Source organism: Idiotropiscis lumnitzeri, chromosome 21, assembly GCF_059441095.1.
Source record: "Idiotropiscis lumnitzeri isolate Australia: NSW breed Sydney's pygmy pipehorse chromosome 21, RoL_Ilum_1.0, whole genome shotgun sequence".
Lineage (NCBI taxonomy): Eukaryota > Metazoa > Chordata > Actinopteri > Syngnathiformes > Syngnathidae > Idiotropiscis > Idiotropiscis lumnitzeri.
Genome location: NC_142411.1, coordinates 6,498,448 through 6,511,496, shown reverse-complemented (window position 1 = coordinate 6,511,496; position 13,049 = coordinate 6,498,448). Strand labels below are relative to the sequence as shown.

Genomic DNA, 13,049 nt, shown 5'->3' with positions numbered 1-13,049 from the left:
CAGCGTTGGCAGAGAGCGGGAGCGAACACAGCACATTTGACAGGCTCGCCAGTTCGCCACCCCCGCAATTGCCATCACGGCCCGCATGGCCGACGAGTACGCTCGATCCAGCTGGTCCGATGCTCTCACACGGTCCTCTTTCATTTCCTGTCTGTCTCTCATTCTTTTCCTTTCCTCACCGCTCACTATTCATTCTTCCTCTCATTCTCTTTCCATCATGCCCCGAGGCTTTTGGGTTCAGCTGCTTCGGCGTGAGTAATATCGCATCGGCACATGCAAAGCTGGCACGCACACATGCATGGTCACCGTCTATTTAGAAGGATGCAAACATAAAAAAGAAAATGGACACGTACAAATAAATATTAAGATATCTGTTTACTTTTGGAAGGAGTCATTGAAGTGCACACGTATGAATGAGGGCAAAGCTATTTGCATTTCAAGCCTCGAGCAACTTGACCCAAATGGTCTTTCTAGTGTGAGCCAGACAAGGGCAGGGAGGAACACACAAAAATATTTGCTTCTTTTGTGTGTTTCAAGAGAAAACCAGCCTTTGAGTACGATTTGTTTTTAAATGTCATTATGCATGATCATCAAAAAAATGCATTTCACCCAAAACTGCTCGTGATCTGAATAATTTTCAAAAACAGGTCTTTCACTACTTTATGAATAAAAATGCATAGTGTGAAAATATGAGTAATTTTGGCATCAACTCAGTATATTTAACATTATTTCCTAAATGATACATGTTTTACATATTTCCCCTTTCAAAATACAAAAAAAAAAAACACAAGAGAAGAGCTGAATCACAAACTGATCAGGTCACGCAAGTAGCATCAAGTCAATCGTTTAACGCCCCCGCAAATTTGCGCCTTTGCTTGCTTGCCAATTAGGTTGTCCTCATATTTATATTATCATTCACACACATTGGTCTTATGGCGAGACCGGTTAAAAACTCCAGTAAAGAGTTGCCAAGAAAGACGTCCCAAGCGAAATAAATATTTGCAGGGCTTGAATATAACAAACGAACGAGGCGCCAAGTGGGAGCGCGAATCAACGTTAAGAACAGAGCGGGTGTGTCAAAGCATCCCTAAAGATTCTACCGATGAAGGCACCTCTGAGTGACTCCTTTCCGCCACTTGCGATATCAATGTTGTGTTTAAAGCCATCATGGATCCTGAAGGCGCACTTTCGACATATTTTTCCCCATGCGACTGTATTTGAGACTCTGAGGGTTTCTATGATTGTGATTGGCTGAGTGATACATTGACCTCTTGGTCTGTTCTGCGAGGCTAAGTTAAGTGTTAACCGGTATATAACATGCTAGCGTGTTTTTCTTGGTAACTCAATAAAGCATTTTAACACGTCACAAAAGGGGAAAAAAAAAATTCTAGAATATTTTGTTTACCTTATTTAGTATGTGAAAAAAAACAAACAAACGGCAAGTCGACTTTTTAAGTGTCCGGAAACAACAAAGACTATCTGCTGTTATGGGTCAGGCTGGGTGAAGATCCAGAGCCACTTTGAAATAACGGCCAGATTCCGGCGACTCGACAACATTGCGCGAATGATTATTATTAAGAAACATAAACAGGTGCGAAGATGTCAAAGCTAATAGGTAAGCAGAGCTGCAATGAGTTTTGTTGGATTCACAAGTTCGTGTTCTGACAACCAGTAAATGGAATGTTAACGCAAACAGAGGCTCCTGATTTTGTTCTTCACCCAAAAATTGAAGGAATAACAAAAAATAATTCAAGTGCTCCGCTTCATTTGAATGCTTTGCTTTGTTTCTCCAATTGTGTCACAATGGTAAATTGTATCTCTGGTTGGACTGGCTACAAACAAACTCGACTAAAGGATCTTGTCAAAATGATGACAAACACGTTAAGCCATGAACAATTTTTTTTTTTTTTTTTACAAAACCTTAGGCGCCAGAGGTACAAATTGACCTGTTACATAATAGTTTTCGACATGATGGCCCGTTTAATTTCTATGCTGCTTGTCCTGAGAGCCGGCGTCCACCCTGGACTGGTTGCCTCAACTCTCACATTCCCTTTTTTTTTTTTTTTTGTCTATATGAGCCCTCGTGAGCACCGACCCTGCAAATACTGATGCATTCGCCGCGCCGGAACCGGTTGGGCCACATGAGAAAGACGAAAAAATAAAGATCAGCGTCCTCATCCTGCAGCCTTTGCCTCCAGTTTAATCCGTGGTCACATTAGCCGATTACTCAACCTCCTACCTCTGACTCAGGGCCTGCAAACATCACCCCCCCCCCCCCTGGCATCATCATCACAACCATTACAACACACACGCAGATTGATATTTAAATTTAGACTCAGCAGCCAAATCACGCCACGGCAATAAGACAAAATGCACCGCTCGCGCACTCGACCGCGCGTATGTGGCACGCTTATAAACTTGTAAGCAGTCTCTACGCTATGCAGCAGGAAACAAAACACCACTTACCATCTTCTGCCTGGAGTGGAGACAGAATGAGCTCGGCGGTGGCACACATGCGTCAGGAGGACACGCGCATGCTTTACAGCGAGAGGGCGAGTGCGCATGGTTGAGCGACGGGAGGGGGGGAGAGAGAGTGAGAGGCAAGAGAAAGGCAACGACAGAAAATCCGAGGGGTCCTCGCCGCGCATGAGCGGTCACCTGAGGGATGGATGTCGCGTCGTCTCCCTCGCCTCCACCGTGCGAGGTGAGCGAGTTGACTCATCACAAAGACCAGCTCCAGAGTCCAAACCTCCGTCTGCATTACTTCCATCTTCGTTGCCATCACTCTCCCGCCGGATGAGCTCCTTCCTTCCCTCGTCCTCTCTACGTCGTTAACTCGCAACCTCGTTCGCTCCATCTTTGCTCTTCCCGCATCTCGTAAATCCTCTCCCATCTCCAGCAGGCCAGGAGACAAGCACGCCGCTTTATGGGCGACAACAACGCACACACACTTGCTCGTCTAACTGATAGTCCGCAACAGCGCAAAGGAGATCAATACAGTCAGGACCAAAAAAAACAAAAAAACGTGACATTGTTTCAGCAATAAAAAAAAAAAAAATACTAACGCATCGAACAGCTGACATTTGTTGTTTCTGGAGGGGGATAAACCTTGAAGGGATGACGACACCGGCTGTAAAAACAAAACCGGAGCCGTTAAATCAGGGTCGGGGAACCAACCTATCAAGCATTTGATCCCAACCACTATGCAATTCTAAAAACAAATAAAACCCCAGACGTGTTCTAAACAACTGCAAAACAAACCAGCCATGCTTTAAAGTGCTCTAAAAATGGATGGATGACGAAATATATTGCACGACTCGTCTTTTTCCACCAAAAACATGTTTTTGTGCGTGCGTCGCCGGGTCAATAATGTTCCTGGAATTGCACCAATTCCATTTGAAGATTTTAATATTTAACTGAACATTAATTCATTTTATGCCGCTTATCCTTTAGGGTCACAGGTGATCTGGAGATTAACTGGTTACTAGCCACACATCGCTAACGAACAAACGTGGAGCACACACACACATCAAGACCACCACTTCAACCTTTATCCTTTTGCACAAAGTCAAAGATATGCCAACTTCATTCACACCACTGTTCTCAGTTTTTAATGCGGTGATCAACTCTAAGATGCCTACAACGCATCAAAATATATTTTAAACCCCCAAATGATTCACACTCTTGGCAAATTTGAATAAAAAGTACATTTTTGTTTCATGAAAGGGTATTTTGGTGCTCGTGTTAATACATAGGTGAGAACACGTACACACACACACGCGCGCACACAAGACTGAACATCTAAGGACAGTAACAAGTTCCGTTCCTGGATGAGGAGCCGCAGATGGCAGATCAATAAACGCACACACCGCAGCTTGTTGTCCATGCATTAATCATTCGTTTCCATCTGCCTGATCTTATCACACTGTCAACGATCTTTCCCACTTCTTTTCATCAAAAGATTCCGCGACATGACAAAAAGCTGTGGGCGCATTCGTTTTCTTCGTTATTTCGGACATAATATATTTCTATGAATTAAAGACCAAATGATTAGCGGAATTGTTAAATTCCTGGAATGCCTTGAATGCTTGAATTCAATCCATGCAATATTTTGCTGACAAAGCACCACAATACACAATTAAAACAAAAAAGTAAAAACGGTAAAAACTATCGATTCATCCAGCGGACCTACTTGACAAAATAACCGCAGCCTCGTCAAGTTTCTGCGTCTATGACCTGATCAGACGGGCTAAGGGAAGATTCAGAGCCACTTTCACAACATTATCACGCATATAAAAAAGGCCCATAGCAAACATTCCTCACTGAGCTAGCTAGTTTGCAATCAAGTGCGCATGACGCTCCCCTTCGACCTCTGGATGTGACCAGAAAAAAAAAATGGATGTGACCAGAATGGGAAAAACATCGTCACGGAAGGTCACACAAGTGACGAGGGTAGAGATATCAGTGACTCACTTGCGATATTCGTGCAGAAAAGGAACGAACTTGCTTCCAAAGTCATTAATAATAATAAACAAGTGCATTAAAGTTGAAGCTCAAATATGAGTGTTGATCAAAAGGGCAAGAGGCGTGTTGCATGATTCTTTTAGACTCACATCAATATTTGCTGAGTACAAGTACGACTGAAAGCAGTCTTTCCTCAAAGCACGGAGGAATTGTCCATAAAAATTAGAAGAGACATTTGCCGAAGCGGCGAGTGTGTTGTCAATTTGTTTACAAGGGAAGCTTCAAGCGCAAAGCGGAAAGGCCGCATCGGATGTCTTCAGAGAGAACACCGAATAATGGTGTGAACATTTCTTTTCAGTTTTTCCTCGAATTTTATAAAGTCCTGTAGTTCTAGCAGAAAATTGAAATTGACTTACGGGAATTTCAGAAACTTAAGCATTCAAGTGATTCTGGGAATTTAACAGCACGTTATTAGAAACGTTAAATACTTTGTGCCCAACATTTCCTAATGCTAATTTACTTTTAATTGATGGCGTAATACAGAAATAAAAGTAATTGTTGCGGCTAATTTCCCCGTCATTTCCTATTCACGTCTCAAAATTGACAAATCTGACATTATCTTAGACCTCTTCAAATGATGACTTTACTTTTCAGCTAATAGCCATTTCTGATTTGCCTAAAAAAAATGACGTTTGCATGTCAATGTAAACAATCTGCAAAGTTCTTCATCAAGTCTTCGTCTAAAGACCACACAGCAGACTTTGAAACGAACTCACACTATGAATGACTTTTAAAACGTTCACCTCAGACCCGAAATATCGTCACGCCCCGTATGCTTCATTAATCCAAACTCACCATTACATAACTGTGCTAAATGCTAACACGAGTGGAAGGGCACATCCAACCTCCACCCTCCCACAGTGCGACACCAAGAGAAAATGGTTTTACGTGAATGCTTGTAATCCTCCATATGCGTCTTTTTTAAAAATTTTTTTTTTTTATGCATAGGTTTGCGCTGGCGGCTATGCAAGCGCTTCAAGCACACAATTCCACGCCATACACAAAAAGCAGCTTTGCACATCTGACACTGTTGCACCCATTTGTGTGACCTAGCTTGACCCTGATGTGCGACCTTTGTGTATTGGCTAAGCAGCTCGAAGGCCCCGGCGTTGCCAAGGCCGCCACGTACAGTACAAAGAAAAGAACAGCTGAAGGTGGCGCACCAAATGCACCAGTGAACAACGAGAAGGCTTCCGTCTCTGGGGACATTCTGCACACACTGACAGCAGCAGTAGCGGTGGCGGCTTGCAATGTTGTAATTTTCAACAAACATATGTCAGGCTTGTTGCGGTGATTAAAAAGAAAGAAAAAAAGAAGCTGGGAGCTGGCTACGTCTCCAAATTTCTTTTAGCTGTTTGTTGTCAACCATGCACGCAGGCACGCACACACACAAAAAAAAGCATCACTGACAGACACGTCTGTTGAGGGCATTTCCTCAAATAGTGACTTGACTTCCCCTTTAAGAGGCGGGGCCTGGTGGTGTGGCATGCGACTTGTAAGACCAAATCTAACACACCTGCTACCCTGAGAAGCCACATGACAGCAAAGAGCGAAAATGGCTGATTGAGCCCAATTTGGACCGTTTCCCTTCGGGGTGCGCTCACTTTTGTTGCGAGCGGTTTATATCGGTGACGGTGAGCCGAGTTATTTTGAGGGGACGGCGAATGTAACACCGTTAAACAAACTGTTCACCAACTACTTAACATGGTAGCAAAGTGTCACCTCTTAAGAGCACTCTCATGAAACGATGTTTACAAAAATGTGAGGGGTGTGCTCACTTTAGCGAGACACACCACTTACAGCTATGGAAACACTCCACGGAAAGGAGAGAGAGAGAGAGAGAGAGAGATCCCTCTCCTTGAACCGAGCACCCTTCCCGCTACTGACATCCCGTTCCGCCGTTCCCATGGCAACCCCCTCTTCCATTCCCATGGCACCCGCCTGCTGTCCGCCAGACACATGGCGGCGTGACACTGACACATGAGGTGAAAGAGAGAGAGAGAGAGAGAGAGAGAGAGGACAGAGCGAGAAAAGGGGAATGCCCGACGACTTTGCATTTTTTTTTTTTTGTAATAATCCGGCAGAATAAATGCATTATCATGTCAACGTGTCATTTTCGTGATGAAGCTCAAACTGGCAGATTTTAACATGTATGTTGTACTGACGTGAGTGCCGCCTACTTGTTTTGCTTGAAGAGTGTGTGTGTGCGTGCGCGCGTGTGTGTGTGTGTAGACATACTTTGGGTGTGGGACAGGAAGCGGTAGAGAGGCGTGAAGTAGCCTGGGCGCGGGGTGACTCCGAGGGCGTAGTGCTAAGAGAGGCCGTGTCCCTGGGCAACACCTGCACACCCCGCGAGATAATGGAGTCTGGGATCTGAGGTGTCAGACACACACACCCACACACAAACCATATTATACTCGAGTGATGATGACAAATTTAAAGAAATTCGGCATACTCCACATCCATCCAACCCCCCCCCCCCCCAATTGTTACATGTCAAACGTTTCGACTCACATGACTTGAGCAAATGAAGACAATGACAAAATATGGATGTTGCTGTATGGAGGGAGGGGAGGGGCGGAGTCTTACCAACATCCATGAGTGACTGGAAATTGAGGTGGGATGTTAGCCTGACAAAAGAGCCCTACAGCGGGTTCCTTGCTGCAACAGGGCGGGATGATGGGAACGGAGAGATACGGGATGTTACGGGTCTTACGTGAGGACAACAAAAACACAAAGCATGCAAACACACGATGTAGGATGAAGAGACACACGTGTTCATGTTGACAGATTTATAAAAAAAAAATAAAAAAATGTTTTAAAATAAAAAAAGAAAATCAACCATTTCATCTAAATTCTTGATAGCGAGCTTAATTTAAACTTGTCACAAGTATAATGGGTACACTGTACATAAAAAAAAAAATAAAAAAAATTGGGAGTCAAGACTTTTGAAATTAAACAATGTCAGTAAATCAAAATTGGCGAATTGAATTGGCGGCCAGGTGTACCGCACCTTTAGCCCAAAGGCTCCAGCTGTTTCAAAAAAATGGCATAAACACTTTTCAATATAAAACAAAACCAACAAAAACATAATATTGATAAACAGAATTTAAAATATTAACCGTTTTTATTTATTTTTTTTTTTTTTTATATATATTTAGATTTTTTTTTTTAATTTTGCATTATTTATGAGAGTATAACTCTCAAAGCTGCAGTTTAGCTCCAAAAAAATGTGCGACTTGCATTCAAGTTAAACACTTTTATTAGTATTATTATTTTATTATATCTCGTATTATGAATATAATAAATAATAAAAGACTACATAGCTTTTTAAAAAAAATCTTTTTATAATACTGCACTTTTAGTATAATTTCCAACCAAATATTTGAGTCTGTTGGTACTCTAAATTAAAATTCTCAACTGCTTAAAGTGGTTTCTCTGTAAAAACTACGGAATACGACAACATAAAACACAATGAGAATGTCGCGAACAAAAAATCCCAGCCAGAATGCAATCTCTTGTTCCACGTGTTCGTACCTTAGCGGCGATGGACGCCGCAGTGATGTGGGACGAGGAGCTGTCCTCCGTGGATGCCACGCCGCTGTCTTTCTTCTCCTCATCCTCATCCTCGCACTGCACGCCCTTGTCCTCCGTCTGACGCCGTGGCGAACTGTTGGGCGGCGGCGAGAGAGGCGGCGGCGGCGACGGCAGGTCCTCCAGCTCGTCCGCCGCCTCCTTAACCTTCACCACGGCGTCACGCAGGAGATCGATGGCGTGTGGCAGCGCTGGCAGGATGAACTGGAAGCATTCCTGATACAGAAACAAGGAAGTTACGGATTTTTATTTTTATTTATTTATTTATTATATTTATATATTATATATATATATATATATATATTTTTTTTTTAAATAAATAATTTTTATTTATTTATTTATTTTTTTAAAATAAATAATTTTTTTAAATTTTTAATTAGCCTTGTCAAATGTAATTTTCACTCTATGCCGCCGGCCATTGAAAAACAGATGAAGGTCCGGAAAGTTAGTAAGATAGTTAACTTTTGCTTTGTACGGTTTGGTTAAAAATTTGGGTGTTTAAACACACAATGGTTAATTTTTTAGCTTTACATTAAACGTCAACTGGGAGAGACTGCCAATTAAAAAATAATTTTCATAATCAAATTTGAAATTTGATTTACAACAGAAGCTGCACTTTCAATTTTTCCTCTTTTTTTAATCAACATGCAAAATTAAATACTTAGCAGGGGGGGAAAAAAATCATGCAAGACGTTTGCAAGTTTTCAACAACTATTTTGGCTTTCACTTGTATGGCACATTTTTTTTTTTTTTTTTTACCCTTCATGGTACTCAAAGTGCTTCAACACTTTCCTTAAATAATCATGAAGCAACATCTAAAGCAACTCGGGGTTCAGTATATTAAAACTCAAGTCAAGTGCAGATACCTGAAATATCCACTTCACTACAGTCACAAAAACTTCGTGCAGACATTACAAATGAACATGCAGTAACGATCTTTCTTGTCCACACACTGTTTCCTTTTTTTTTTTTTTTTTTTGCTTTCTGGTCTCTCACTTTTTAGTATGTCAGTGTGCCTTTGGCTCCTCCGGTATGCTAAACGCTCCATTCTCCCCTCTCCCGAGACAAGAGCTAATGTGCGAAATTATTTATCTTCTTGTATATTTTAAGCACTGAAAAGATACATTATTAATCAAGCCAAAGCTTTACTGTATCCACACGGCGTGCAAAACGGGCTTCCACAACATAGTTTCCCCTCCATCGTCTTATTAGCGGTCATGACGAATGCAACCTTGATTCAAAATGTGCTGCCGTCTGAACATTTGTGAAAAGACGAACTAAGGCGTCCTGTCTGGAGTGAAGGAAAAGGAGTACAGACAGTGTCAAAAGCCCGGAGACATTCCTCCTGCCGCCTTTTCTGCTTTCACGGCATGCCGAGGTGTCTGCGAGTACCTCCGCTTTGTCCTGGAGGTGAACAACTGTCAGGAACACTAAAGAGCGGAATGCCGGTATATATTGCCAAACGCTCGCCCAACGGAACCGGAGAAGAGACCACTGACTTTGTCGTGTTGGCTTTTCAGTGAATCTTTACAGGGCATGAAAACATTTACGGAGGATGACGTCTACCACAACTGGACCTCAGCTCTCAAAATGCCAGCTGACCAGTTGAACGAAACCCGGCTTTGTTAACTTGAACTGCAAGTTGACAAACGGAGACGCTAATATGTCAGCAGATGAGCGGAGGAGGGCGGTGAGTCAATGGTGAAACGCAATCGTAAAAATCGATGGAGATGTGTGCTCAATGATAGGCAGACAGATGGTGCGGGTCAGCACAGTGGCGGAGAGAGAGATGGAGGAGGGGGGGGGGGGTAAAATAAAAGATGAGTGGGCGGCAAACACTCACTCGCACATGCGCGCCTCGGAGACATCACAGGCAAAACAGAAGCTCACACATGTACTGCGATCTGCTTTTGTAGATGTCAATGAATCAGTCCAGTGAACACGCAACGACACACACTCGCGCAATCTTCAAAGCAAAATGAAGTTAGCGTCTTGAGTGGTATACACACAAGGAGAGAACACACTGGACACACTTTAATGTCACTGCTCAATGCATGCATGTGCCTTTAAGGGACAGTGTCAGGTAGGGTGAAGTGACATCTCTGAGTTTACGCGTGAGTGCGAGCTGTGGCAGACAGCAGCTTCCACATGCGAGGGCATTACGGTAAGAATTGTAAGTAAAAAATGAAATAAAATAAAATAAAATAAAATAAAATAAAATAAAATAAAAAAAAATAAAATAAAAATCTACGCTATGGCATGGAAACACTGTGGTTACCAATACTACACGCACAATGAACTGCGTGGCACTTTTGTTTGCTCGGCAGACGCAATCCTGGCTGCGCATTTTACATTTTCGATTTTGAAATCTCTCTTTTTTTTTTTTTTTTTACCAGTTCTGTTTCAATGTAATGTAGTACTCTACGTTATGTGCAATTTTCTCCTAAATTTAATAAGCGAGAAGAATGTTTCACTTTACCAGCATTAACAACCCCAATGTGCTTTATTAGCATTTTGAAGCATCTTTACAACACAATTCAAAAGTTGTCATATCATCCTACCTGGGAGCCTTTCTTGCTTCCTGGTAAATTAATGATTAGTGTCTTCCCTCGGATTCCGCACACGGGTCTGCAAACACGCAAACATACAGGCCAATTATGAGGAACGTAGCACAAACCTCCACCAAGGCAGATAAACCTGCAGCTGTGGACATGAATTTAAGGTACGAATAGGGAAAACATCGAACTGTATTAGAACTATTTTTATTATTTGTTTTCTGAATACCTGCAATCTATGTCGGTGCCCCGAAACAAAGAGCCTTGGCAGAGGTAATAAAGCAAGTCAGCCAATAGAGAACATCTGACCTGGAGAGCATGCCGAGAGGCGTGACGTTAAGCGAGCCCATCAACATCGCCAGCGACATCCCCGGAGCCTCACGCTCGATCACCTCCTTAGTGGCCTGGAGAAATGACATGTTTATAGATGGATCATCCTTTCGCATCCCAAGTCCGCTGAGAAGTACGATTCTAGAAACGCAAAAGGTGATACTTCAAAAATGAGAGGAGGCGGGGCCGAACAAACAGAAAATAAGACTTCAAAAGGAGATGAGAAATGTGGGCCTGGACTCGGAGGGAGAGAGAGAGAGACGGGGAGAGTAAACTAAATGCAAGATCCATATCATCAAAGACACCGATTGGACGAGAGAAAGACCGACTGATGGGCATCGAGTTCTCAGAAGGATTTAGTAGAATCGTAACGATGAACAAGATAAACAAGATAAACAAGAATGTCCTGTTAGGTTTTTGTTATCGATCGAGACCTAATACAGTCACGTGGCGTGTCGTAAACCCTGAGCGCACGTATCGAGATGAAGAGATGTGTTCACCGGCGGTGTGCGAGGTTAAATCAGATCCAAGGTATTATCCGACGACGTAGAAGCATCTCCGCTACTGGCCTCTCTCCCTGCTGGCCTTCCTTCCAGGAAGATTGCTGCTGTCTAACGTGATTGATGAGGGCCGGTGATACTGCTGAAGCTCAGCGACTGGCAAATTGTGTGCCGGCGTGTGGGTGTGCATGCGTTTGTGTGCAAGGGAGTGAACTCGAGGACATTGTGAGATAGCAAGGGACGGCGCCAGGTGGCGCGCTTTTGGTTAGCAAAGGATTGCAGGTTTTTCTGATGGGAAATGCCATTTATTTGCTTAAAGGAAACATGATTTTTTTTTTTTGTCCAGTTTCCAGATACGACATGCTTTTGAAAAACAGCACACTTTGCACACTCCATTTTTATCGTGCTGAAATCAGCGACATTATCAGGGACCGTACCCCGTTTCATGCAAGCCAGCGAGGCTTCATCTTGCCTCAAATACCACTGGGCCTTTAGTAACACGGGCTTTTGTTACTATGACAACCGGGGATGGACCTCCAGCTTTTTGATTAGCGAAGCTTGACGGTCGTCCTCTCGCCAGCAAGTGTAAGCGTAAAAGATGGCTCTCGCCAGTGAGTTTGTGAGAGTCTGTTTCTCACTGGAAAGTTTAATTGACGGTTTTATTGTGTCTCTTTTGAAAAGATAAAAACAGTAAGTTGGTAATAGTACTAACCCACATTAAACCATTTTGGATCAGAGCAAAAATAAATCGTCTCTTGCATGTGTCTGAAATATGATTTTAAGTGTCATGTATTATTCATGGAGGAAAAAAAAATGTTTCATTTTTTTTTTAATGCTGACAACTAAAACAAAGTCAATCTCCTGAGCAGAAGACAAATAGAAAAAAAAAATCCAAGAAGTGCTCGACACATGTACTGACACCTGCCAGCCATTATCTCTTAATTGCTTACACGATCCCACATTAAGAAAAAAAAAAAAAGCGAATCAGTAAGGATTTGACTTCAGCCTCTTTATTTCCCACGAGACCGTGGGGCTAATTACACTATGTTAATCATCGCTCACACAGACAGACACACGCACGCACACGTTTGTGTCAGCAAAATGCTAAAAAGACAAAAGCATCTCGAGGCATCTGTCTTTGCTTTTGCGAAACAAAATTGGAACTATCATTTTTCTGCACAAAACTATGAATGATGTCATCATTCATCAGTGTACCTCACGAGAATAGGATTTACTTAGTTTTTCTTGTACTTTGATGTTTGCTAGCCCCACCCCCATCCTTGTCTCAACAAATCTTATTCAATCCATTTCCTGTATCGCTTCTCTTCATTGGGGTCAAGGGTCAACTGACTTGGAGAGTGGCACACCCCCAAACTGCTCACCCCTTCTATCCAATCTGCTTTTCAAATGATGACAACAAAAGTGAACCCACCTCTGGTGTGACGTCCCTCGGAGCAAAACCGGTACCTCCGGTGGTTAAAATGAGGTTCAGCTCTTTTTCATCGCACCAGTCCACCAAAGTCTCCTGTTGAATACAGCAGCGTAC

General features: G+C 42.7%; 1 protein-coding gene across 12 annotated transcripts in view; it reads right to left on the bottom strand.

Annotated features, from left to right (window-relative positions):
• The window catches only part of gphnb (gephyrin b), a 92,074-nt gene that overhangs the window by 18,459 nt on the left and 60,566 nt on the right, over window positions 1–13,049 (bottom strand). For all 12 annotated transcript variants that reach the window (XR_015840200.1, XR_015840201.1, XM_088286625.1 and 9 more), the window contains 5 exons: window positions 12,936–13,028; window positions 10,983–11,077; window positions 10,680–10,746; window positions 8,062–8,334; window positions 6,763–6,897 (listed from right to left, as the gene is read on the bottom strand). Coding sequence is in view for 10 of the 12 variants with exons in the window: in XM_088286625.1 (XP_088142751.1) it covers window positions 6,763–6,897; window positions 8,062–8,334; window positions 10,680–10,746; window positions 10,983–11,077; window positions 12,936–13,028 (663 nt within the window). In the remaining 2 variants the exon portion in view is untranslated. The remainder of the gene's footprint in view (window positions 1–6,762; window positions 6,898–8,061; window positions 8,335–10,679; window positions 10,747–10,982; window positions 11,078–12,935; window positions 13,029–13,049) is intronic.